The sequence below is a fragment of the Alternaria novae-zelandiae genome, assembly GCF_023758075.1.
Source record: "Alternaria novae-zelandiae strain BMP 2774 chromosome Unknown scaffold_3, whole genome shotgun sequence".
Taxonomy (NCBI): domain Eukaryota; kingdom Fungi; phylum Ascomycota; class Dothideomycetes; order Pleosporales; family Pleosporaceae; genus Alternaria; species Alternaria novae-zelandiae.
This window is the reverse complement of record NW_026056963.1, coordinates 828,851-853,417: the sequence shown is the minus strand read 5'-3', so window position 1 is coordinate 853,417 and position 24,567 is coordinate 828,851. Positions and strand designations below refer to the sequence as shown.

At 52.4% G+C, this 24,567-nt stretch overlaps 7 protein-coding genes across 7 annotated transcripts; 1 reads left to right on the top strand and 6 right to left on the bottom strand.

Annotated features, from left to right (window-relative positions):
* Window positions 1-635: 635 nt before the first annotated feature.
* On the bottom strand, window positions 636-1,677 carry J4E88_002258 (uncharacterized protein; the record flags this gene model as incomplete). Its single annotated transcript, XM_049395923.1, has 3 exons — window positions 636-680; window positions 741-1,423; window positions 1,479-1,677. 3 exons carry the CDS (start codon window positions 1,675-1,677, stop codon window positions 636-638), a joined length of 927 nt encoding a protein of 308 aa, XP_049258327.1.
* Window positions 1,678-4,574: 2,897 nt separating this feature from the next.
* J4E88_002257 (uncharacterized protein) lies at window positions 4,575-7,708 on the bottom strand (the record flags this gene model as incomplete). Its single annotated transcript, XM_049395922.1, has 4 exons — window positions 4,575-6,164; window positions 6,224-6,958; window positions 7,005-7,559; window positions 7,628-7,708. The coding sequence occupies 4 exons, from the start codon at window positions 7,706-7,708 to the stop codon at window positions 4,575-4,577; spliced, it is 2,961 nt and encodes a 986-aa protein (XP_049258326.1).
* Window positions 7,709-8,928: 1,220 nt separating this feature from the next.
* Window positions 8,929-10,769, bottom strand: J4E88_002256 (uncharacterized protein; the record flags this gene model as incomplete). The annotated part of the gene is made up of 6 exons (XM_049395921.1): window positions 8,929-9,075; window positions 9,126-10,218; window positions 10,285-10,339; window positions 10,395-10,488; window positions 10,568-10,611; window positions 10,664-10,769. The coding sequence occupies 6 exons, from the start codon at window positions 10,767-10,769 to the stop codon at window positions 8,929-8,931; spliced, it is 1,539 nt and encodes a 512-aa protein (XP_049258325.1).
* A 580-nt stretch (window positions 10,770-11,349) lies between these two features.
* On the bottom strand, window positions 11,350-12,222 carry J4E88_002255 (uncharacterized protein; the record flags this gene model as incomplete). The annotated part of the gene is made up of 3 exons (XM_049395920.1): window positions 11,350-11,820; window positions 11,871-11,942; window positions 11,995-12,222. The coding sequence occupies 3 exons, from the start codon at window positions 12,220-12,222 to the stop codon at window positions 11,350-11,352; spliced, it is 771 nt and encodes a 256-aa protein (XP_049258324.1).
* An 844-nt stretch (window positions 12,223-13,066) lies between these two features.
* Window positions 13,067-14,695, bottom strand: ERG6_2 (Delta(24)-sterol C-methyltransferase; the record flags this gene model as incomplete). The annotated part of the gene is made up of 4 exons (XM_049395919.1): window positions 13,067-13,219; window positions 13,266-13,442; window positions 13,492-14,548; window positions 14,628-14,695. The coding sequence occupies 4 exons, from the start codon at window positions 14,693-14,695 to the stop codon at window positions 13,067-13,069; spliced, it is 1,455 nt and encodes a 484-aa protein (XP_049258323.1).
* Window positions 14,696-16,656: 1,961 nt separating this feature from the next.
* Window positions 16,657-18,041, bottom strand: J4E88_002253 (uncharacterized protein; the record flags this gene model as incomplete). The annotated part of the gene is made up of 2 exons (XM_049395918.1): window positions 16,657-17,709; window positions 17,793-18,041. 2 exons carry the CDS (start codon window positions 18,039-18,041, stop codon window positions 16,657-16,659), a joined length of 1,302 nt encoding a protein of 433 aa, XP_049258322.1.
* Window positions 18,042-21,063: 3,022 nt separating this feature from the next.
* Window positions 21,064-23,643, top strand: J4E88_002252 (uncharacterized protein; the record flags this gene model as incomplete). The annotated part of the gene is made up of 2 exons (XM_049395917.1): window positions 21,064-21,468; window positions 21,517-23,643. The coding sequence occupies 2 exons, from the start codon at window positions 21,064-21,066 to the stop codon at window positions 23,641-23,643; spliced, it is 2,532 nt and encodes an 843-aa protein (XP_049258321.1).
* Window positions 23,644-24,567: the final 924 nt, after the last annotated feature.

Here is a 24,567-nt window from a genome sequence, read left to right as displayed (position 1 = left end):
TAGCTTAAAGTCAGATTACAATTTTAACATCTTCTTCCTTGCATGCGTCGATACCGTCTTCTTGACTTCTCGTGCAATGAAACGCGCGTCCAATAATCTAGACTAGAATGTTTACATCTCATTCAAGGAAGAGCATGAACAAGTGCATTAGGGTCTAGAACAGTACTGAAATGAATAAGATTGTGACGCAACGCGACCTTCTAGATTGTTAAGTTTAGGTAAGTGTTCACTTTCCCCCGGGGTGACTCTGTTTCACTCTTGCTGCAGGGCTCACCGTGGTCGCCCGGCATTCAATCACTACACGCTACATTCAACAAAGCAATATCAATAACATCTTTGCTAATATTTGTACGGATATCGTTCGATTGATCAGAGAAAGTACGCTTAGCAAATACGCAGAAATCGGCGAGAGGGAAGAATTTACAGCAGAAAATGTTACATTGCTGTAAAAAGTCTTATCTAAATCATGATCTAGTAGACTAAGAAAAAGGAAAGCTGGTATCACCCCACCACTCTCTGTGTAAATGCGAAATGATCAAAGACGAAATGAAATCTGAGTTGTCCACAACTCACTACAACACCACTCACTCCGCAACCATGCAACAAGATCTTCTAATGAGAAAGGAATATTACATTTAGTACTTGCGTACACGCCTCTGAATAGGAGTACCGACGGTGACCTGAGCAACGAATTAGTATATGTGATCTGACAAAAGCATTGCTAAGAAGGAAGAACATACCTTAGCATCAAGAAGGCCCAGATCAGCATTGATCTCAACGTTGGTGGCACGAGGCGTAGCGTTCTGAGCAGGAGGCATCGAAGTGTTACCAGCAGCAGCACCAATCTCCAAGATGTTCTCTCCACCAAGGGTGTTCTGGATGAAACGGGAGTTGAACTTGACAATCTTCTTGATAGCGTTGAAGTCCTCAACAGAGACGGGAAGCGGGTCCTTGACGATGAGGAAAGTGACGCCCTCGGCGCAAGGAGGGGTAGTAAGGGAACCGCTGTACGTCTGGATATCAGAGGTCTTGAGTGTCTCAACAACGTCGGTGAAGTCGATGCCGGAGGAGATGGTAGTCTTGGTGCCGGGCATGGCGATGTCGGCGAGCGAGGAAGACAGCGATTGGATCATGGAAGCGGAGTCGCCGGAGGAGATCTCGAACATGAGCGCGATGACGGCGAGTTGGCTTTCGTCGTCGACACCCTGGTGCACCATGTGGATCTCCAAGGGGAAGTATTCGTCGTTGATGTGGTGCTCCGAGGGGGTGTGCATGTGGAATTGGACGAGGCGGAAGTTGGTGCCCGCGTAGCTGGTTGTGCCGTTGACGACGACTTCGATGGTCGTTCCGAGGTTCTCGAAGATTACTTCCGCGTCGGGGATGTCGAGGACGGGGCGGCCTGAGGCGGCGGTGATGGTGGCATCTGGTGAGGGTATTAGTAGAAGATCTTTGGGCAATTGAGAACTAGAGAGACATACCAATGTTGATGGGAGACTGGTTCATGCCAGACTTGCATGCTTCGTTCTCAGGAGCAAGCGAAGCCCAGTTGAAGGGTCCGTTCATGGGTCCATAACCAAAGGTGTTAACCTCAACGGTGTCTGCGCGCTTGAACTTGGAGAGGCCGTGAAGGCAGGTCGCGGATGCGGTTGATGCAAGGAGGAGTGCGGAGAAAAGCATGATGAGCGATGTACTGGACTGGACTGTAAAGAGTGAAGGGTGCTGTAAAAAGAACACTGAAGGAATGTGAAAGGCTGCTGCTGATGTTTCCAAAACACACTGCGGGACGGGTCGTTCTTAAGCAAAAAGACAAGATCGTGTATGCCTCAGTACAAGAGATTAGACAAGAGTACGCGCAAGATGCCTTGGTAGCGGATGCTGATGTCGACCGTGCAACACGAACGAATGTGGAGTATAAGAGCAAGACAGGATCAACCTAGTCGTATTACAAGAAAGGCAAGAGAAGGACAAGACCCGAATAAGCCCGAACACCTGGAGGCTGAGCCAAAGAGAAAGTAGGTACAAGGAGGAGTTCGGCCGGGACAAACGGACCGTATTAGAACGAACAAGATGGAAGAACGGAAAAGGCGGCTAGAATGACAACTAGAAGGCTTGAGATGCAGAGCTAAGCACAAGATATACCTACAATCCATGAGCAATGCTGTACAAAAACGCTCCTCGCTCAAACTCGTTCCGGCCGGTCGCATGTCTCTACCTTGCAACGAAAATCCTCCGCAAACTAGACGCGCAGGCCAAGAAGACCAAGTCATACGTCAAGAGACCTCCAGAACGCCGTTTCTTGGCCAGTGTATACAAGACATGCGAGGAAAGAGCGGGAAATTTCCATTACAGGTAGGTGCCAAGTCGAGTATGTGGTTAAGGAGTCGCCCAGAACGATATTGAGGGGCTAAACAGGGGTCAAGACTTGTGACATTTGCTTGGTATGCTGAGACGTTGACAGCCGTCCTGCCTGTCGGAAGCGAGCAAGGTCCATGTTGGACCCTATGCTGACGGGTAAGTTGGACGTGCTCTGAGATGACAGATAGCAAAGCCACGAGATCTGTGCCCAAAAGAAGGTTCATCGGTACAGTGCCGAATGATGCTGATGCACCGTTGTCCTAATTGCGCAAGAAACCCTGAAATAATTAGTCGACATAACCACCTACTCCAATCCTTCGTCCAAGAACTTTCTCCACATTCTCGCGCGCCAAGTCTAAGAATCGTGTGATTTCTCCAAAATAACCCCAAGCACTGCAAGCAAGGCAGCCGAAAAGCCGTCGACCTGGCTTCGCCACATGATGGTACTGAGTAGCAAATTACCCCGAAGGAGCTGAAACGCTTGCAGAAAGCGCGCTTTCTGGACACGTTGCTTGGCGAAGCCCTCCAGGCATATTCGAGGCTCTGCTTTACGACGTGCGACAGGGATGCGCAGCCTGGTGTATTTTATCCATGGTTTCCAAGTGGCCGAACCAAGAGCGAAAGTCGTCGTCGATGCGATAGGTCGCACACCGCTGCTACTGTATCAGGTTGTGATCAAACCGATCAAGCGTTCGCCCACATGCTCCTTCACACTTGCGAGATCAGTCCACTTGTGAAACTGTGGGGTCATCGTGAGTGCGTGGCTAACTCGAAATGAGGCAATGAAGAAAGGGAGGCGAGTCTCCAATGCGTTTCTCGTTGCGCCTCCAGGCCGAAAACCAACATCTAGATGCTGTCGTGAGGCATATCTTGAGGGGCTTGGCAGGCAAAGATACATATAGTACACGGCGTACGCGGACGCCAAGCCGTGATGATGGCGCGTATGGAGGTGATATTGCTTGATGGTGAACAGAATTGCTCGCCCATGGCACCGGATACGGATACGGCAGGTGGCCGGCCGCGGTAAGCTTGCGCGCCACGTGAGCCTGAGCAGTAGCCACAACCACCATCATCATTCCATCACAGTCATACCACTTCCCACACACCCCAACTAACCGTCTTACTTTCCCGACTACCAAGATCACCACCATGTACACGTGCAAAGAGCAAAGATCGCCGCCGTTCACCCCACTCGACAATCGGCCGTTGACCCAAACGACGCGGTCCGACTCGCAACCTTGAAATCTCCGCATTCCAAGCACGCAAGCCTCCCCCTTCCCTGTCCTTAGCTGTAACGGCGAGCCGCGCGGAAACCCAGTGACCAGCCAACCCTATAGCGCTGCTGCTTGCAACACCACGCCCAGCATCACCATGCCGATCTTGGCACTATATTCAGTCTCGTCGACGAGGTACTGTACAAAATGACCTGACTATCGGTCTTATCGTCGGAACGTCGCGCTTTGTCGACTTCTTTCTCACAAGAACCCTGCCAAGTGATTCCACGTGGTCCGTCGCATTCGGGCTTATGCTTGCGAGGCGCCTTCTCCTCTCATGCGACGGTCTTGGTCGGTCTTGTTGTCGCATAGGCAGCGTCGTGGTGTCTTGTATACTTGTGTGCCCAGCTTTGGGTGGGCGGAGGCGGAGTATTATGTCGTACACTCGCCAATGTTCCTGCTCATCCCGTGTCCCCCTCGGGCTGCCTTCCCGCTCTTGGCGTGTCGGCCTTACTAATCTCTTATTGTGTTCCACGGCGTGGGCTTAGACGCTCTTTGTCTGGATCTTGTCTTCTTGTTTGCGCGCTCGCCTCGTGATGATCCGATTGCAATGACTTTGGTGGGTCTGGATCTTGTGCTGACGAAGCTCATTGTTTGGATGGCTGTTGCTTCTCACGTGTACCAATCATGTACTCAGCATTACTGTAACCGGTGGCTTTTCCCTTTCTCAGTTTCTCAGAGAAGTAAACCCACTAGGTCTCACATCGGTCTTGTTGTCCACGTGGGAGGGATGGTGACGAAGTGACTGGTGACATACCATCGGATCCAGATTCAGTGCTTAGCACCACAGGGTAAGCGGATCGGGATAGGATGCAATTGTAAAACGGTTGCTGCAAGTTTCTCGGAAGAATAGACTGACATCACACTGCATTGTATCTTGGAGCCATTCATATAGTTATACAAACATTATGATTAGATCTAGTGTTTTGTCTATCCTACCAAGTATCATCCAACGTGTCTAAAGCGCTCATAACTCGTATCCTCTTCTTGAGGTCCACGGTTGAAATATTCCACGCCACCATCCCTTTCGTCCGCACTGACAAGCGGCTGGCGGCTAGTCGTACCGTGCAGTACGGCGTCAGCATCGAACGGCGTCGCCGGAATGTCGACATCGATGCCAACTTCTTCGAAGCCTTCCTCAGGTCGTGGCGTCTTCTGGTATCCCTTAGCGTATGTTGTCCCCTGTTCTAGCTCCTCCTTATCTCCTAGTCTTGTTCGACTTGACGCCCTCGACCCTGACGGTGAGTCCCGGCGTCCATACGGACCCATTTCGGTGAGCGTTGTGAACGTAGATGGAGTGCCAGGCCTTGACATGTCCTCGGGTCGGCCGTATAGCTCCCCGTCACCTCCAAATTGCTCACGGAACTCCGCACGCTTCTTGAAGTTCTCAAAGTCGAGCTCTGACTCGGTGACCACTTCCATGTGCGGCATCTCCGTTCCACCAGTCGCATGCTTGCCTGGCTGGTGGGTGTCCATTTCGGTCATGAAGTAGTCGCCGAATCGATCGTAGCCTGGTGTGGATGGCATGGCACGGTCGGTCGAACGGCGGTGAGGTGCATCGAAGATGTCACGATCAGCATTTGAACGGTGCCCGTATACCTCTTTCAGGAGGTGCTGAGACTTTGCGTGGACCATTGGCGTAAGCAGCTTCTTGTAGAGCGCAGGATGACCATAGCGGGACGAGACCTTGGTGCTCTTCTTCGATTTCGGGTGATCCACGGAATGAGAGCCTTCGACATCGGAATAGGGGACCGTTGAGTAATACAGCAGCTTGTCGTCGAAAGCTCGCCTGCAGTACCACTTGAAGCCGAATAGTAAGAACGGCAATGGGATCATTGCGTAGAGCATGTTACCAGTCCTCACTTGAACATTGTCGAAATCGATCGACCCAACACCGTTTGCTCCGACAACCAACGCGATGACCGCGTTTGCGAAACAAACTGCGAAAAGCATGCGATTGACCAAGAGCTTCCAGAATCTACCGCCCGATTCGGTCTTGGTGATGAAAACGTACTGAAGCAGATACTTCTTGAAGACGGAATCCATGGCGATATAAAAGGCTGTCACCGGGAAGATGATAGGCTGTAGTGTGCCCATGCAGAGACCAACCGTCGATACGAAGAGGTAGTTGTTGTAGTAGTCGGCATACGGGAATGGTTGCGGTGCACTGAGTTCGATGAGCTCCCGCGGAGTTGGCGAGAAGAAGGTACGCTGAATCCAGGACCAAGCGAATATCCAAGCTTGCGAGAGATCGATAGCAGCACCAAGGTTGCGTTGCATTTGCCAGGTAAGCCAGAATGTAGACACATTACACAAGCCAGTCATAACCTTGGTGAACAGATGACCGTCCTGGATGGCCTCCCACACGCCTTGATCCTGGGCAGCAATGACCGCAGCCACGAACCGCCAGGCCGAACCGAATACGGAAAAGACAAGGAGGTTGTTGAACACAAAGAAGGAGTAAAGGCGAGCAGTGACATGGCGTTCTCTGGATGTCCTCGATACATCTCCAGAGTGCGTGAACAGTCGTCGAAACTAGAATTGGGGATATCATGTCAGCTGACAGGTCAAGTAAGGTTCGCGGGTATACTAACCACCACGGGTACTCCCATATACATTAGAGTTTGTACCAAAGGAGCCAAGATACCCTGCGCAATCGCCCAGCCAGTGGGATGAGCTTGGAGATTCGTCATGAACGCTGGCCAAACGAGTCCCAAGTGGGAGAAGTCTGAGAGGAAAACTGAAGTCAAGATGTTGGGCACGACGAAGGCGATGGTGAACAAGACGACCCAAAGACCGTCCCAGAAGGCGCGTATCCTGCGAGTTCTCCGTGTCATCGGAAGATTCTGCCAGAGCAGGTCGTGTGGTTTGGGCGCAAGGTAAACATCGCAGCCAGCGGGGCCCTTCTTCTTCGTCGCGTACGCAACTGCATGCGCATCCTCGATATGTGCGTAGGATGCGAATCCATATGGCATCGGGTTTCGCATATCGACACCCTCCCGCACTTCCTTGATCGTTGTCTCCAGCCTAGAAATTCGGTCCGTGAGGTAATCGATCGCATCTAGTTTTCCTTTGCCATGGACTGCCTGATCGTCTTTCATAGCCTTGCACGTCGGGCGCTTGGCGGGTAGCTTATTCGGGTTACTCAGGTACTCAGCCAAATGCTTCTCGAGTAGGCGGACAGCATCATCATGCGCCTCAATTAGCTTGGGCAAATCCTTGACATTGCGTCCAATTACTGTCCGGGGTATACTATCGATAGGCTTCGCCTGCTCGACAAGCTCGACAAGCCCAGCGTCGGTCCGCGATGATTCGGGAATGTGTGTTAGCTGTCTGATGTCAGCTTGATCCCTGGAAGGTATTAGTGATACTTACCAGTAGCGTTCGCGAATGCAAACTGGACTTGTATTCCTGGGTATTGAAATACGCGCGCCTAAGCTTCAGAATGGCCCTGTAGTTCCACCAAAGGAAGAAGCAAACAGTCCCCTGGATGATATACGCCACCACAACGTACGCCCAAAACTTCCTTCCAAAGATATACTGCGGAGTGAACTTCATCAGCGTCGGTATCTCTTTCCACTGCTTGTACAGCGGCGAACCCCCCACAACATTGACCGGTATCAGAATGCCACAACCAACAGCCGTCAACACGATGAAGATGTTCCGGAGCATTCGAAGGAACCGTAGAAAGACGACCGCATCCAGACCAATAGTGTCCACCAACTCCTGCTCTTTCACATCCCTAACCGCAGACAACCAACTTAATGGCTTCTTGTCCAAAGGCTTCGGTCGGTGTTTCTCATCGGCATGTTTCGCTCGTGGCGCGTAGACTCGCGAGTTGCGGGGTCGAAGGAAGCAGAACACCACGACCAGCAGACCGGAAATAACGAAGGAATATACAATAGCGGCGTAAATCGAGTTCTCTTGGATCTACGCAATAGTCAGTATGCGTATGCGCGCGACGGTAAACATGTGGTATGTCGTCGATCTGTACGTACTTCGCCTTGGAACGGATCCGCAATCAAATCGAGAAACTTATCAGTCCCACTCTCGCCATTCTGTCGCCTCCAGACACCCATACTGGAACTTCCCTCCTCCTCAAACGAATGTACTCAGTGGAAGTCGCTGTAATGTTCGGTCCCAAGAACTCGAAAATGCAGCGAATGAGAAAAAAGGTCGTGGTGTGGTTGGACAAGAGAAAAGAAAAGTCACCCAGGGAATAATGTTCACATGAGAAAGCCTAATTAGATCCACGCAGCAAGGACCAGACCCTCCCAATAAACTCCGGACGCGTAACGATCCCCCAGATGCTCTTTGTTGGGAAGGCGCATCAGGGTGCTAGAACACTCTTTCTTCCGCTCGCCGCCGCCGAAACGACGTCATTCCCGCCGCTAACTTGTGGGCCTCAAACACTGTCTGTGGCCGTCAAAGAAACAGTCCGCGTCAGAAGCTTTGAGGCGTGCTGGCATCATCGTGCGAGCGTGCAATACGATCTGGGCTTCTGTCTAAAGCCGAAGCCTAAAAATAGTTGTTTCGTGGGGTCATGCTAGTTTGCGTGGTCGAGACCTGGGACCGAAAATTTTTGGTGCACTATTACTGCATGTATCTTGTAGGGGACTTGGCAGGGTCCCCCCAAAGTAGCATTAATTGAATGTGCGATAACGCCTATCGCATTGATGGGACCCAGATGATGATCAACTCGAGTGCTGTGGTGGACTTCTGATGTGACCAAGTGGGACGAGATGGGTGGAGAGAGCGGATCGTGTCGCTACGTCATCGTTCCAGACAAATCTATTCCAGCGCAAAGGCTACGCACCTGGGCAGCAGGCGCATGTGCACGGGAAGTCGCACTAGAAAGATGCTATAGAGGCAGTGCAAACATTTCTAGTGTATGGGGTCTACCTCCACAGGGACGTGAATGTAGTTGTGAGCGGATGCAAGACAGGGAGCATAGCTGTTGATCGCATTTCAAATGAGTAACACACCAATACGTGGACAGAACAGCATCGTATACGTTCAAAACCCGACCTAAGCTTGCTGCCCACTCAAGCCAACCCTACTCTTATCTCCATTCATCCATCCATCCACGCGCACGCTAACCATCGCCAAACATGCTACACATGTCATCCCAAGCAGTCTCCATCGCGAATGTCAGTAGACACGCGATTCGCGCTTCTACCAACCCCCCCATTTCCACCCTAGAAAGAAACGAATCTATGGATATCACGAACACCGAAAGAAAAAGAAGGAGAGGGTATGCAAAGTTGCGGGAAAAAAATGCAGAGGTGATTTTTTACTCTCATGCCTTCTCCTTCTTCTTCTCCTTCTCTTTCTTGTCGTGATGGTGGTGGTGCTTATCGGCTTTGGCGTCCTTCTTAGCGGCGGCTTCGGCCATAAGTTGTTCAAAGGCCATGAAGTCGCCTTCTTCTTCGGGGTCGCGCTCAGCCTGTATCTAGTTAGCACACATTTGTTTGAGGTGACAAGAGTTGGACATACCTTCTGGAACATCTCTCCGATGATCATCAGAGCGTGTGCTCGCTCCACTCGCTTCTCCAGCTTAATCTTCTTATCATTAAGGACGGTATCGCACACGTCTCGCAGTACGCTCTGAATCTCGAACTTGCTTCCCCTCCAGGCTGCGGCGAGAATCTTGCCAGTAACTCTCTTCTCATATTCAGCCTTCTTCTCGTCTGTCCATGCCTCGCCACCTTGCTCCTCTAGCTTAGCCATCTCCTCCATGGTAAGCTGTGCGTCTATGGCAGCAGACATAGTGGACCAGGTGTCCTTGACGAGTGTTCCCTTGTCCTTGATGCGTGAGAAGAAGCCAGAAATCCCGAGGAACTTTTGCGACTTGAGGAACGAGGAAGCCTTCATGATGTATGTGGCACCAATGGCGTGAAGGATTTCAAGACCAAATGACTCCATCTTGAGGTTCTCGATCTCAAGGTGAATCTTCTCCTTGAAGGCAGCGGTGACATCGGTCGCCTTGTCAGTTTCAGTCCACACGGAGATACGGTCGACAAGCTTCTTGGCGAGGTTCGAAACACGTTCGTCGCGAATCTTTTTACGCTCCATCTCATAGGCCGCGAGCTCTTCCCGCTGCTCTTTGGTGAGACCAGCCTTCTTCTTCTGCTTCTCTCGTAGCTCCTTCTCCGCATCGGTCATACCTTGTGCCTCCATACGTGCGTCTTCCTCCGACTTGTCCATGATAGCTGCGCGGATTGGTATGCCTTGTGTTTTGGGCGTGCTCGTTCGGGATGGGGGCGATGCCGCTCTGGGCGCGGTAGAGGACTCGGCGGCGCTCTCAGCATATACTGGAGGTGCTTCGGTATATACGGGCGGTGCATCTGCTGGCTGTGCTGCTGCGCGCTCTGCTGCCGCTTCGGCTTCCTTGGCCTGAGCGGCAGTACTTGGGGCAGCGGTCTCTGTGGTGCCAGTGGCTGGGGTACTACCAGCTGCGGCAGCTGCTGGGTTCTTCTCGGCTTCGACCTTCTCAGCTTCTGCTTGGGCGGCTGCTTCTTCTTCCATCTCGCGTTGAGAGATTTCCATGGTCTTGGTCAGGTCCTTCATCAACGAGATCTCCCCGATCCTGCGCGTGTCAGCTCTCTCGATCTAGTATAGATATCGCTACTGCGAGCCATAAGGTATGACCTACCAGTCCACGAAGGCCTCTCCACCAAAGATCATGGTGAAGAACTCGGATGGGTCCTCTGTTGTGTTGTCAGCGGCGTGTCCTACAACCGTTACTCCAAGTATTGTCCGTACCGAATCCACTACTAGGCATCGCGCCCTCCTTGCCATATTTGTCGTATGCTGCGCGCAGCTGGTCGTCGCTGAGTATTTGGTACGCCTCGCCAATCTGTATCGCCGTGAGCCCCGCAGTCCTCTTTTAACAACGAGTAGGCTCGCCAAACACTCTAGTCTGGTGATAAACGTACTTCTTGGAACTTTGCGTGCGCTGTCTCATCGCCGGGATTCTTGTCTACACCAAAATCAGTCCGCGGGCCTTGGAGGAGAGTCGTTGCGCAATGTACCGGGGTGAAGTTTAATAGCGAGCTTGCGGTACGCCTTCTTGATTTCTAGTTCCGTCGCGGTGGGCGGCACGCCTAAGGCGTCGTAGTATGCAGTCTCAACGACCATGGTTACGAATGTGGGTTACGAATGTGAGTGACCTTGGGTGCGTGGTGGGAGAGATCAAGAGCATATGCGTTAGTTGGGCGCGCGTCGGCGGGCTACACTTGCCCGCCGTGAAAATGCTGCACCGCCACAGCCGACGTCACCACGCTAAGACCATGCGAGCGCCTTGACAGGCAGTCACTTGTACGTGAGCATTGATTCTGCATTCGTCCTGTAGTAGATGGGACATGATTATGCCTGCAAATAATTGCTTTTCGAATATATGTTCACTCTCATTCGTAGATATGCTAGATAAGAGAGCTAGTCTATACAAGCTCAAAACCCCACCCGTTCGAGGCAGACCCGCCATGGCCGTATGATTCATGTGGAGAACCCAGTGTCACCCTTCGCCGCCCATGCAGACGCCATGCTAGAAATCCAGTCCGTGTATCATGAACCGTTAAGTGAGATACTTTTAGACCAAACAGGGAATAAATCGAGAAAATGCAGCCCAGGGGTGGAGTGCGCCGTGTGTCCGAGGACGTCGGAGGATGTTGCCAGTAGCAAGTATCGTGTGGCAGACTTGGATGTGCGGTGGAACCTTTTAGACGCTGAACTTGGCCTTCGCACGAGTGCTGCCCGCGTTGGCAGCCTCGGTGTGGCCAGAGAACTCGACAACGTCGTTCTCCTTCAGCTGGAGGGCCTGCTTGAACCGCTTTCCGATCTTCAGCAGAATCTCCTTACCCTTCTCCTGAGTCCTGGCCTTGCCGGCATCACCGGGGATGGCGCGGCCGACGGTGCGTGTCCACAGACCGATACGGTAGAAGCCTCGCCTCACGTTGACGACGACACCCATGACCTCGTTGTCATCCTCATCCTCGAGGTTCTCGCCGATGGCAGCGAGCATGACATGGAGCCAGAGCGCATCGATGTTGACCGACTTCTTCTCCCTGAACTGGAAGGCCCATTTGCCGCCGTGCTTGTTCTGCGGGTCTTCCCACTCGGGCTTGATGCCCTTCTTGAAGAGGTGGTAGTCGGACTTGAGCGCGAGGTCGGATGTGGGGGTGATGTTGTTCTGCCCAGTGTTAGTCTTGCGGGTTGCGCTTGCTCTGCAGCGCAACTTACGTAGATGCCCCAGAACTCCTCGACCGAATCAAACGAGATGACTTCCTTCAGCAGCTCGGCCCAGTTGTCGCCCTGCACCTGTTAGCATGAAACTAGCCATAGGCGAGGCGAGACATTGTCGTACCTTGCCGCTCGGGGGCTTGGTGAACCACAGCGTCCATGTGTTCATAAGCGGGTGCTTGACGTTGAAGTTCTCGGGGTCGTGGAAGACGGTGCGGATCTCGCCCTCGCCGCCGGAGTTGGTGGTGGAGGATTGTTCCTGGCCCTCGCCCGAGTTCTCAGTAGGCGAGATGGGGATCGTGTCCAGCGGCACCTGCTGGTTGGCGTGCGATGCTGATGCAACTTCGGCCATTGTGGAGGTTGTGTTTGGGGATTTTAGGGAGAGTATGTGGTAATGGGGCGGTAAAGAGGCTCCAAAAACGATGGCAGCGGGTCGTGTGGTAATTTAAGGCGATTGGTGGTGGGCGGGATGAGGTGAAGGTGGGGCTGTCGCAATCGCACCGGGCGATTATACGGGACGTGTCGCGGGCTTTTGCTGCCTGTCTTGCGGCGGGTGAGGGAAAGGTCGAGTGTGCGGTGGCTGTTTGTGGCGGGCGTGTCTGTCGGGCAGAATATGCAGTGCAGTCGCAATTCGTGTGAACCCTTTAGGCTTGCTTGGCACGGACCTCGCGCTACACTCCCGGGGCAGTTTCAGAGATGACACAGTGAAGGCATAAAGAAGCAACAGGTTGATGTCATAGCAGAACTAACTTCAGCGCATGTGAACTAGCTGACCTTTTCAGTCATGCACATTGTACGAGAGGGAGACGAAATAAGAGTTGCCAAGAATTTCTTTTTCACTGTTCGGCTGCAAACAACAATCTGCAAGAAGAGATCTTGAGGGTTTCTAGCATCCAAAAGTGTTCGATTTTTTCATACGATGTCCACGTTACTGCTTTGAAACAAAGTTCACGATGAACTTTCTCTCAAGCAGCCTCGTCGCCGAGCAAACGCGTTTCAATATAAGCACATCTACGGCCCAACCTCAGCTATGGAAGAGCAGGGTTGGAATTTGACATCCGTGCTATGGTATTACCTTCACCGTCAGTCGAGCTCAAACATGTCGCGAAAAGTATACATTAGTAAGTTATATATGCCCAGTTTCCCTAAATGGCAATATTGGTCGCCCGTATGATACATAGAATCGTGGGAGACGCTCATAGTTCGCTCTTGTTCAGCGTCTCGTGGACTTCTGTAACCGCTTGAGGCGTCTTGTCGAGGCCCATGACTCCCATCAGCTTGCCGAACTCCATCCTGAATTGTTCGTAAGCGATATCAAAGCGAGCACCACAGAGCCAGGCGACGAAGAGCTAAAAGCTGTTAGCAAGGTCAAAGCAGCATAGTCGGGATACGTACCATGAAAAATGTGATGACCAGAACTGTACCAATGACAGCGGCGACAATGTAGACCAAGTCCCAGTTGGCCTCGGAGTCCTCCTTCCGTTTCCGCTCCGCCTCCTCGATGGTGGCAGGTGCCTTATTGTCCACTGGTGGCTGTTGCGACGGGAATATCGACTCGATGAATTGCTCAATCTGGGATTTGTTAGTATGAGTACATTCAGCTGGACCAGTCTTGACTTGCCCTTCCGAGGGTGATGCTGATCTTGAGGAAGTTGGGGTCGTGGGGGTTGTTCTTCCTCGCAATCTTGCGAGCATATCGCCTGAAGACCTCGCAGACAAGCTGCAGGTTCTGTGTCGACTCAACCATCAACTGACACGCCTCGCCCTTGGTGATCTTGACGTTCTTCTGGAAAAGAGCATAGTTCTGGAAGCAGGTCTCGAGCGTCGCGATGGCCATGGACTGTGGGATAGCGCAGAAGTTGAACACACTCTGCTCTCGGAGACCTGCCAGGTAGTACAAGCAGTCGTCTGCCCGAGTGAGTGCAGTCAGGATCATCTCTGAGCTACAGTTCAGGGCCTGCTGCTTGTTCTCGGGCTTGAAGAGATCCTCAAACTTATCCACGTGTTTCGACCAGATCTCCCTAGGCCAGAATCGTCGTCCGTCGTCCAGATCCTCCTTGATGTCACGAGTGATGTTGACCTGCTGGAGGAATTGACCCATGGACTCCATCAGTTCCGGTCTCTTGAGCAGCGCAGCGTTCGCGAGACCAGCCTCAACGAAGAGGCGCGTGCAACCCTCACCAACCAGACCTGCGACGTAATGGCAGTACAGTTCGTAGTCCTTGATGGTGTTGACGCCGGCGTTGAACTCGGCGTTGTTCGCGTAGTCTGCCATGCCGTTGCCCATTTTCTTGGTAATGTCCTTGATGATGTCCTGGTAGACGGGCTTGATCTTCTTGAACTCCTCAATCACCACGTTGAACTCAACCAGAAGCTGCCTGTCCTTCTCGTTGGGGCCGTTCTCTGTGTAGTTCCACCCATCCTTCTCCAGAATCTCGTCGAAGTTGCGGAGGATCGGCTCCTTCTTCTCCAGAGGGATTGTCATGTCATCCTCGATTGTGTCCAAACCGCGCAGGACCAGGTAGAATAGCGCGACGGGCACCAGAAGGTCGGGGTGCAGTTCGAGGATAACGGCGGCAAAACTTCGGCTTGTCTTGTTGAGGAAGTGGAAGCATCGTTTGAGGGATTCGCATTCTTTCGATTCGTCGCGCTCGTGTACTGCGTTGTGCCATACCTTCCTAGAAAGTTGTTAGTAATGCTCAGGTTTGCGCAGATCTCCGGAGGCGAGCAGAGAAGTCGCGATGCGTCGTATCTTACCATTGAATGATAGACCGTAGCTCATTGGGGTGGACGACGTAGTAGAGCATGCTCAGAGGGCTCGGCATGATGGGCGGAAGGAAAGGAGTCGTGGATTGGGGGGTAGAGGCGGATGGGTCGACACGTGTTGTGTTGTCGCAATAGGTGGACCAATTCGGCGACAGGAGAAAGAATCCAAGAAGGAGAAATTATCACACCTTTACCCGCGAGTTGAAGTGTGTTTTGGGCGCGCGATGTGTGAAGTATGGGAGCGTCTCCGCAAATTACAACAATTGGACCCTGTAGCGCACGGCCTTAGCAACCCGCTGTCTGCACCTTCCCCTCGGATCAGGGATGAGAAACACCGAAAACACCGAACGATGCATCTGGATTTCCGGCGTCGAACAGCCCTGTAGAATTGGTGAGATTGGTGGGGTCGATGATGGTATTCAGTCAACATTGCAGCTCTTTTTCCATTTTTGTTGCGCTGCACATCGAGCTGGTCTCCTTCTCTATGGCCAAGTGAACAAACATCCAGGTCGGCAGACACAATGGCTTTGTGGCAGAGGGTATTCTTGCTCAACAAACATTCTAGTCTAGACATTCTATAAGTCTACCCTGAAATATGAATCGTATAGCACCAGACGAAGATGGGCGGGTATTCTGATCAACTTTTGCCCTCATCAGTAGCTTTTCAACCTTGGATGTGGGCGAGATTCCTCTCTGTCCTCCGTGAGGTCGCTGAGCCCACATGCATCTGAATACACACACTCCTTGGAAGTTGCATAACCCTGGTGATACCAAGATTCCACGCCACTCAGGTATGACGATTGACCTCGATGGCAATACTGACGCTCAAGATGAAATTTCCAGCTCGCTCTGCTCTTACCCGGCTGAATGTCCCCGCCACATCTATCATCAATGCGATGCCTCCCCAACCCACTGAATACGAATAATGCTCCAAATGCCCGCATTATATATACCGAAATTTTAGACTTTCCATACAGCATTAGCGCAACCTGTCAGTCTCCAGCCCTGTAGTCGTTCGCATGCCCGCCCTGCGATGACGCCACACCCAAATTATCGATAAGCGACACCCTTCCTTCCTTCCGCCCCAGAAACGGCAAGAGCAACCCAACCCTCATACACACTCAAAATTATTATGACATCTACACAATCCGCCCCAGTCGCTTTGCCGCGCGTCGCGATTACTTATTGCACGCAATGTCGGTGGATGTTGCGGGCTGCCTATGTATCTTCTCCCGTGATATCCGCTAGCGAAACATTCGCTAATGCGCGACCAGTTTGGGCAAGAGCTTTTGTCGACATTTGGGTTGCAGATCGGCGAGATCGCGTTGATTCCTGCGACGGGAGGACTGTTTACTGTTGAGTTGGTATGTAGGAAATGAGGTCTGTCGTAATGACCACTGACTCGCCAAGACATATATGCCGCCAACGGAAGAGGGTCAAAATGTTGAAGCCAAGAAGGTGCTTCTTTGGGATAGGAAGACTGAGGGGGGATTTCCCGGTTCGTGATCCCAGCGCAAGCTTGTTAATGGTAAAGAGTGGCTGACGTGTCGCAGAAACGAAAGTATTGAAGCAGTTGGTGCGAGATCACATCGATCCATCACGAGACTTGGGACATTCCGACAAGCATGGAAAGAAGAAGGAAGACAAGGCAGAAGACACGAAGCAAGAGACAGAGGTGAATCAAGAGCAGGGTCAAACGAGCGAGAGTGTAGAGGTCAAGAGAAATCCAGATGGCACTATTTGTGAAGACTGTAAATGAATTTGACGGGGGTTTCATTTGCTACACAGTAGACCGAAGTTCGCAAGACAGCCCGTTTCACCGTACATGTTCCAGCTATATGCAGGAGTGCCATGTAGCGACAACGGATGCGAGCGCTCAGATCCACCCCTGTACCGTATTGGTGCGCATGTAAAGAAGCAAAAAGACGGTGTGCCCCTGTGCACTATCTTTGGAGTCGTGGCGTACAGTAGCAACACCAGGGTCCACTACCGTGGCTCGAGCTCGCATTGCTCATGCTTACTACAGACCACGCTTGTCGACCTTGTCGAGGCGCTTCATGAGGCGAATGTCCATACGGTGCATGTTCTTGCGCATGTGCTCCAGCTCGCTACGCAGTTTCTCGGTCTGGCGGTTAGCGTCCGCCATGATCTCTGGAACGCAGGAATGATCGTTCCTTGTCGTGCAACCCATTCCTGGCTTCGGCGTTGATGAAAAGTAGGTGCCCTCCTCGTTGGGGACGCCCAGTGCTTCCACCACATTATCGATTCGGAGACCGTGAGATTCAGAGGCAAGTTCGAGCTCCTTGTAGTTGTGAGCTAGCTCGTCAATCTTGATTGAGTAGAGCTCGCCGGTGAGGTTGGTTAAAGCTTGCGCACGCTGGACGAGTGAAAGGACCTGATAGTGCGTGCCGTTGAAGTCGGCCGGGAGTGCGAGACTAAAGCCATTGGCGCCGTACTTGTGTGCGGCTGCGAGGGCTATCACGGCACTTGTCGCTGCTCCGAGCATTACCTTGGCAACAGTCCACCAGGAGCTCTCGCGTGAGGCGCTCAAGCGGGCCTCGCTCTCTGCAATCAGCTTTTCGATGATGGGAATATCGCGGCTATGACTGGACTCGTCGATGTGCAGCTTGTTACGGAGTAGATCGAGAGCCGCATACACACTATATGTTGCCTTGGATCCATGCTTGAGAAGCTTCCTGAGCTCTTCCGTGATCTTAGCCTCGGCGTCAATCGATACGTTGGTCTCCTCGATGTAGCGGGTGAATTGTTCGTTCATCGCGCCCATACAGAATACAGCGGCCTTACTGGCAGTAAGTGACATCTCGGTAGCCCGACTCAAATATGTCTTGACGAAGCTAGCAGGAAGATGAACATCGTCGAACTTGGCGCCTGCTTCGTCGAGATTGGCAACCGCACGATCAATGCTGCGATAGCCTTCGAATCTGGCCCACTGGTGGATCGGCTTGCGGTCTTGGTTCTCGGTCTTGACGTATTCATGAAGCTGAAGCATGGCCGTTTCCACTCCACTCATAGAGCCGAGGATACTATCCGCAACCAGACAGAGTTGCTGAGGCTAATACAGGGTTAGTCAGATACCACGCATGCAGAACAATGGATAGTTACTGTAACTGACGAAGCAGAACCCTCCAGGCTCACCTCATCCAGGCCGATCTTCTCGTTGTGGGATGCGATCGCATCATCGATCGTAGCGCTTGTTTCTTGCTCCTTGTCAGATGCATCCTCCTTGCGACCAGCCCCGTCGACTATGGATTCATCGCCTTCCACTTGCTCCTTGTCATCTGTCGGTTCTGTGTCGGGAAGGTGCAACGAGCTGTCGCTTGTGTCGTCCTTGTCGGCACTCCGCGCTATGCTCGCCTCGCTGCTAATGCTGCCGGTGCTACTCATGTTGGTGATAGTTCGAACGACTGGGAGAGAATCGCGAGAGTAGTCGAGCTGAGGCTGATGTGAAATAGTGATTGTCAAAGTCTGATTTATTGATACAGGTGATGTGTCGACTGCTTGGGGAGATTAGAGTCGTGGTGAGCGTGATTTGCGCTCTGCGATGATTGGACAAGCGCGCTCACTTTACTAGCGTGGTTTCCTGTTTGAGTTGTATGGAGGAAAGCGCAAGGCAACCGCCCTGGAAAGGACGAGTGAGGGTGAAACCATTGTAAAGAGCAAACAAAATGTTGAAATGGAAATTCTAAGAATGACGTTGCACTTAAACGAAGTGATGGAAGAAAATTCAGAGAGGAGGCTGTCGAGATGGAAGCTGGCAGTGAGAAGTGCGAGCCCGCAGCTCCGAGTGTGACGCCTGACACAGCAACTGGACAAGACTTTGAGGATAGCAAGCTTTACTGACTCAGAGAAGCCTACTCGTTGCAAAGTGAGGCACCACAGATACCTCCATGGTGCTGCGAAAGTCGAAGAAGCTGCTTGTTACCACAACATCCAGGCCTAGAGATGAGTGAGATGGTCTAACGAAGCAAACGACTAAATACTGTTCACATTAAGATGATAGCTCCGGATTCCTGTCAACAAAGCGTTCAAAGATATGATGCGCTTCATCTGCAGCAGTAATGCATAATGCGATGTGCTTTATGAAGATTGCATCGTGTCCGCAGAAGCGGGATGCTCACTGATGGGGGAAAAGGACGCGCGGTTGCGATTGTACATATGCAGTCAAGGGTCACCTGCATACTCCATCTGGTCGCATGGTCATCGATCGTCTGGTCGTACACCCATAACTTAGAGCCGGGGAATAAGCTGGTGGCCGCGGTAGCATATGCAATGCAAAGTGCTTATTTGTAATACATGAGTCCTGCGTATCAAAGCAAACATATTCCCTAGCTACAGCAATGCTGCACAATGCAATCTGCTGGCCCAAGACTTGTGGACCTCGAGATAATGTCCGAGCAGATTCGTGTGGTGGTATGCCTTGGACGAGATTGTATGGCGGGAAGACTGTCTCGGGTGGCCTGGATGTTGTTGCCGCATGCCGTGCGTTCGGGACGTTTTGAAGGCGTCAGGCAATGCGTACTTGCAGTGGTCAGAGCCTTAGGACTAAATTCTCATACATGGCGGTGGCACGACGGTCGGCGTGATAGGTCAAGATGAGCAAGCCTCCAGCGCAGACGCTGATGCCGTGCTCAAGATCCTATGTTTCAAGGTCAGCAGCGTACGAGCTATGATTACAAAACCTGCGGTGTGAATTCTGCATGTGTTTGCTGTACTTGATAGAGTTTCCGTGACCAAAAAGGAAATGTGGTTAAGCGGGGACAGGCCAGCGGCCATCGTCATCGAGCTACTCGAGCATCTTCAAGACGATGTCAATAGAGATAACGCGGGACGTCGATGGGCAGGCGGCTGGTGCGATCGGAGGCCTATGGCAGCGGATTGAGTTGTGATGCGTGGACGAAGGATGCCAGCTGCAAGCGCAGTGAGGAGAGCCGAGCACCCTTGGGCGACGATCATGGCGTACGCCACGACTTCCCCACCCAACCTCTCGACGCGACGTGTCATTCGTCGCGCTTCGCATGATAGCATGAACGACTCTGCTGTACGTGTCGAACGCGATATCTGATCCCCGCGAAGTCCGACATTACGCATCCATGTTGACCGATCGCTCCGACGATGGAGTCGGCGATAGGTGAGGTTTCTTTGCGATGCCACAGGAACGCCACCCCTCAGTTGGCGAGATCGTCAAATTGCCCAGTACCGCCCGGCACCGTGCCATCCGAGGACTCTTGTCAGATCCCCAGAAACGTCTAATTCCCCGCATATGCTCTACTGTACTGAGGCTTGGGAGATCTGGGCTGAACACGTCTCAGCTCCGTGCATTGGCATCCTGAGGCTGAGCGCGCTGAATGCAAATGCATCGGTCTCGAACACAAGTGATCACGACGACTGCAGTGACTACATGATCTGGATCGAAAGACAAATGCTTGACAGCTAGATATCTGGCGCTAGGAAAGCAGCCCGCGCAAGCCACGAGCGGTCGATCCCCCATTTGGGCAAGATCGCCCCATCAAGACACTCAATCGGGCTCGCAAGACGCAGCCTCGCCAACCAAAAGACGCCATCATGAGCCGGACGGCGACGCGTCCCAGCCGTCACGATAGCTGAGGGCGCGACAAGGGTTTGTCGACATACAATAGTTGCTTTGTCCCACGCCCGGCTGCGACAGACTTCTGCTTAGTTTCGACTCCATCACGGCAGACTAGGCATCCCTGCCGCCGCTCGTTGAGCAACTCAATCTGTGGTACTACACATGCACACTCCTATTTAGATCAGCATGGCTTCGGAAGCGATCCCGTCTTGTCAGGCTAGCATTGGGGAAGAGCCTCATGGATATCTAATCCCCGCCCGCACATCGTCGCTTTCTCGTACCCTTTGTTTCGATGACCCTAGGACCTTGAATCAGGTAGTCTCCGCGGCATCGACAAGTGGATCTACACTACCTCACCATACCAGCCCACCTACATCCGCACGTCATAGCTTCGCGGTTGGCGATCGCGTTGCCTCTACATTAGTAGAAGATAGCACCGGCAAGGGACCTCTCAGGGCTACCGAGACGCGACCAAGGTCCGCCAGCTGCCTTGTTACACCTTCAAAGCCGATGCATCCAACCAAAGTACAACGCTGGTCAGGCTTGACCCGTACTGTGAGCGATTGGGATCATGGACTACGCAGGGTATGTACGAAGCTTCATGTGGAAGCTAAGCTAATAAGCCGGAAGGATCCAGAGTTGTGGTATGAGGAAGGAGACTGCCTCGTACATCTACACGCGAAAGGGGTTTCGCGTCGTGGCCCGTCCTTCTGCATTCCGTTCAGACTTCTACGACAGAAGAAGTGCGAGGCGATGCTCCAGCTATGTGATGCGCAGATCGCGTCTGCTCCGGGATCCGCTTTCCAGCACCTGAGGCGAATGCCCAGCTCCCTTACCAACGCCAATGGCGAACATAGCATCGTCGAGCTCTTCATCCCGGTTCCAGAGGAATTATCACGAGAGAATTCATTTAGACGGCACATTGCGACTCGCAACTTCTTCGCCTTCCTTCTGGGCAAACCACTCGTAGGCGATCATATGGGCCAAGCATTCGTAGACGTCCAGGAACGTTTACACCACTTCCGTCCAAGTCATCCAAACAACCACCAAGACTTTCTGGACTACGCTGAGAACCAAGGGTACCGGGATCTGGTGGAGTGCACGGACTATGCTCTTGCAAGCCTCTACTACGCAGAGCATTTCAAACTTAGAGACATCTGGGTCGATGCGTTTGCCCATTGCGTCGGTATGAGCGACAGCTTAGTTCTCAGCCCGGAATACGTTGTATGAATTTCGTCAACTGCTTCAGGTCGCTGTACTAACATGTTGTAGCTGACTTCGAAGCTCACTAAAGCATTGATCACCCGCGCACATCTCGAAGTTGACGGCCATCTCGGGCGCGTATCGACCGCACTGAGCAGATTTCTACAGGAAGACCTCTCGCCGACTCACCTCGGATTGACGGATGGCGCCAGGAGCCATCTCGATCGGTTCCGCCGCTTCTTGCATACCTTTTACGTGGACAAATTTGGCTATTGGCCACCACCACGGGGTGCCGCTTTCCCGAAAGCTCTGTACAAGTCTATGTACTATGACTTCCAGAACCTGTACGACTACCTCGTAGACATCGACTCGACTGCCGATATCTCCTCCCAAAGACCAGCTAGCGGTGGTATCTGTGTCTTGCAGAACATTGCAACGTTCGATCAACGACATGGCTTCAAGTCTCAGCCGCACCCGTTACCTCTCTTACCAACATACACTTCGCCACTGAAGAGAACAAATTCCCAGAAAACGAACTCTCAAAAGGCCTTGAGACAGCTGGTTCTGGCCTCGCAGTATAACAAGACGCATGTACAGGACACCATGCATGGTGCTCTAGCAGCGGCAACGAACGTTTTAGAGCCCAGTGCGATGAAGTCCAACATCGTGCAGGCATATATTCACTTTGAGAAGGCGCATGCTACCAGCCCCAGTCAACGCCAGGGCAAGGTATCAGCAACAGATGCGCGTAAAGTCGGGTGGCTCTTGATCTATGGCACTCTCCAGTATCTTGTGTCCGCTCTGAGGGCGCCAAAAGAAGTTCGCGATACTGAAAGCCCGGAGTACGCTTTGTGCTACGTTGCGGAGCCCAGCTCGACTACCAATAGCGTTGCTACGACTCCTTTGGCGTCACCTCCAGCTAAGACGCCAGTGGCCATCGACGAAGGTCCTGATGACTCTCAAAGCAGTCTATATTCGATAGAGCCAGACTGCCAAAGGGAAGATTACTTTACGCCGCAAAACATGAGTCGACGTGGATCCATGGAGGTTGCGCCCCTTAGGATATCCCAACTACCTCGTTCGTCCTCTGTGCGTTCTCTAGCGCGACGGTCACTTTCTACTCGAGGCTCGCGGAGCAATAGCCTCACAATGAAAACTACACAGAAGCCTGCTGGTGTTGTTCAGGAAACTGGCGATAGGTCGAAAGACTCGATCCCATCCTCGCAGGATCACGCTCGCCAAACCATTTCTGTTTATTCCGAGCATTCCACGGCAATCACTGCAGAGAGCGAGGCTGAACTGGATACCTCCTGGCTCCGATCACGAACACCCTCAGTCACTCGTAGCAGGCAGGGTGCTACAGCAAGCACGGCCGCACGTCCCCGAACACCTCTACTCGATTCTGTTCAGCTCGAGCGTGCCACTTATCCACTCTACCTGGCTCGCACTGGCGAGCCTCCTAGCCGTTCAGACAGTACTAGCTCTACAGCAAGCTCCCTGTGGAGCGAAGGCGCGAGTGTGGTCTCATCTAAGTCCAGCGCATCTGCGGATAGCCCTAATCGTAAGGTCAGCGCCGCAGAAGAGAGTGGGCTTCTGGGTGGACTTGTCTCTTTTGAGTCACCTGGCACTATGTCAGTCACAGCACAAAGCCATATACATCCTCTCCTACGACAACAGTCCCCTAAAGCCGAGTTTGAGTTTGGTTTCGAGAAGGACAAGTCAGAAGTAACTCATGATGTCCATGAGCTCTCCCAAGTGGACTCGACCATTGGCATGGCTGTCTCCACTCCGCCGTCGCCCACCCGACCCCGTATGAACCTGTTTCCCGACACACGACCCACTTTCACTGCCGAAGAGGCACGCGCTCTCATTGCCGACAAGAGACCCAATCTTCCGTATCGAAACAGATCCAAATCTACTTCCTCAGTCTTGGATAATGCCACATCGCCGGCGAAAGATTCAAGGTTCTCCACACCTGTGAGCACGACACCCACCGGCTACTGGGAGCAATACAAAGCTACTCTCACACAACAAAAAGCACGATCCAACCCTGGATCACCGACAGGCCCTACTTCGCCATCCATGGCCAAGATTCCGACCGCCTTCAAAGCGCCCTTCTCGCGACTCAGACCCCGCAATGAGGAAGACCGCGGCGTCAAGACAGAGCGCCGGTTGTCAACTCTTTGGCGACACTAAATGCAGCGCAACTTTCACGCTCTTCTCATCTTCTGTGCTTTACTTTCTTTGCTGTTAGCGAGCTTCATGCATGGTGTTCCGGCGTTCAAAAAGGTCGCAACAAGCATGTTATATACCCTCTCATTTATTTGGTGTACTTCTCTCATCCTAGCAAAACAGTAGTCATACCATAACCAAACGATGCAACGATCTTCTGCATATACACCTCTTTGCTCTTGCCACTTTCTCATAGCGTCTTTGTCTCCCTTCTCCGAACATGCAATCATCGTTACGAGACGGGCTGCGCTTGCACAATGGCAGAATCGACCTAACCATCCTCCTTCATCCTGTTCCACAACATCGCTTATGCCTGCAATCAACACGGAATTTGCCTGAATGATATGCGACTGGACACGACTTGCGCGGAGAAGTGCACCGCCTTCTGAGAGCAAGTATCCCGTACAACTGTCGAGGAAGGTCGCTAATACTTGCGAGGTTGGGATGGTTGTCGTACACGAGATTGCGATCATCAGTCGTTGATTCGGTGCGACTTCTCGAAGACTGCTCCCCACAGCACTGTCAGGTGATACACCAGTGTTCGCGCTGATAACCCCGATGAGCGTCCTTTCGACTGCGCAGTAGCTGTGCAAGTTGTTTGGTAGCGATAACACCCTACAGTGCTAGGTCGCGCCTCAGCAAAACGCGGTTTCCTACTGCCGAGACGCTTGTTCTGGCGTGTTCAGAGCGACTACGAACCGTTCATCGTTACCTTGACGGATGTGCTATCTTGAGAGCTGCCAGCACAAAAAAACAGCATTCCACGCGTATGTTTCCACGGCCAGTGTGTTGTCCATAGACATTGACGTCGAACTTTCGAGTCTTGCACAGTGTGCCCAATGACATCATGCCATTTTTAGATTAGGGGCCCGCAAACTCGTCGCACTA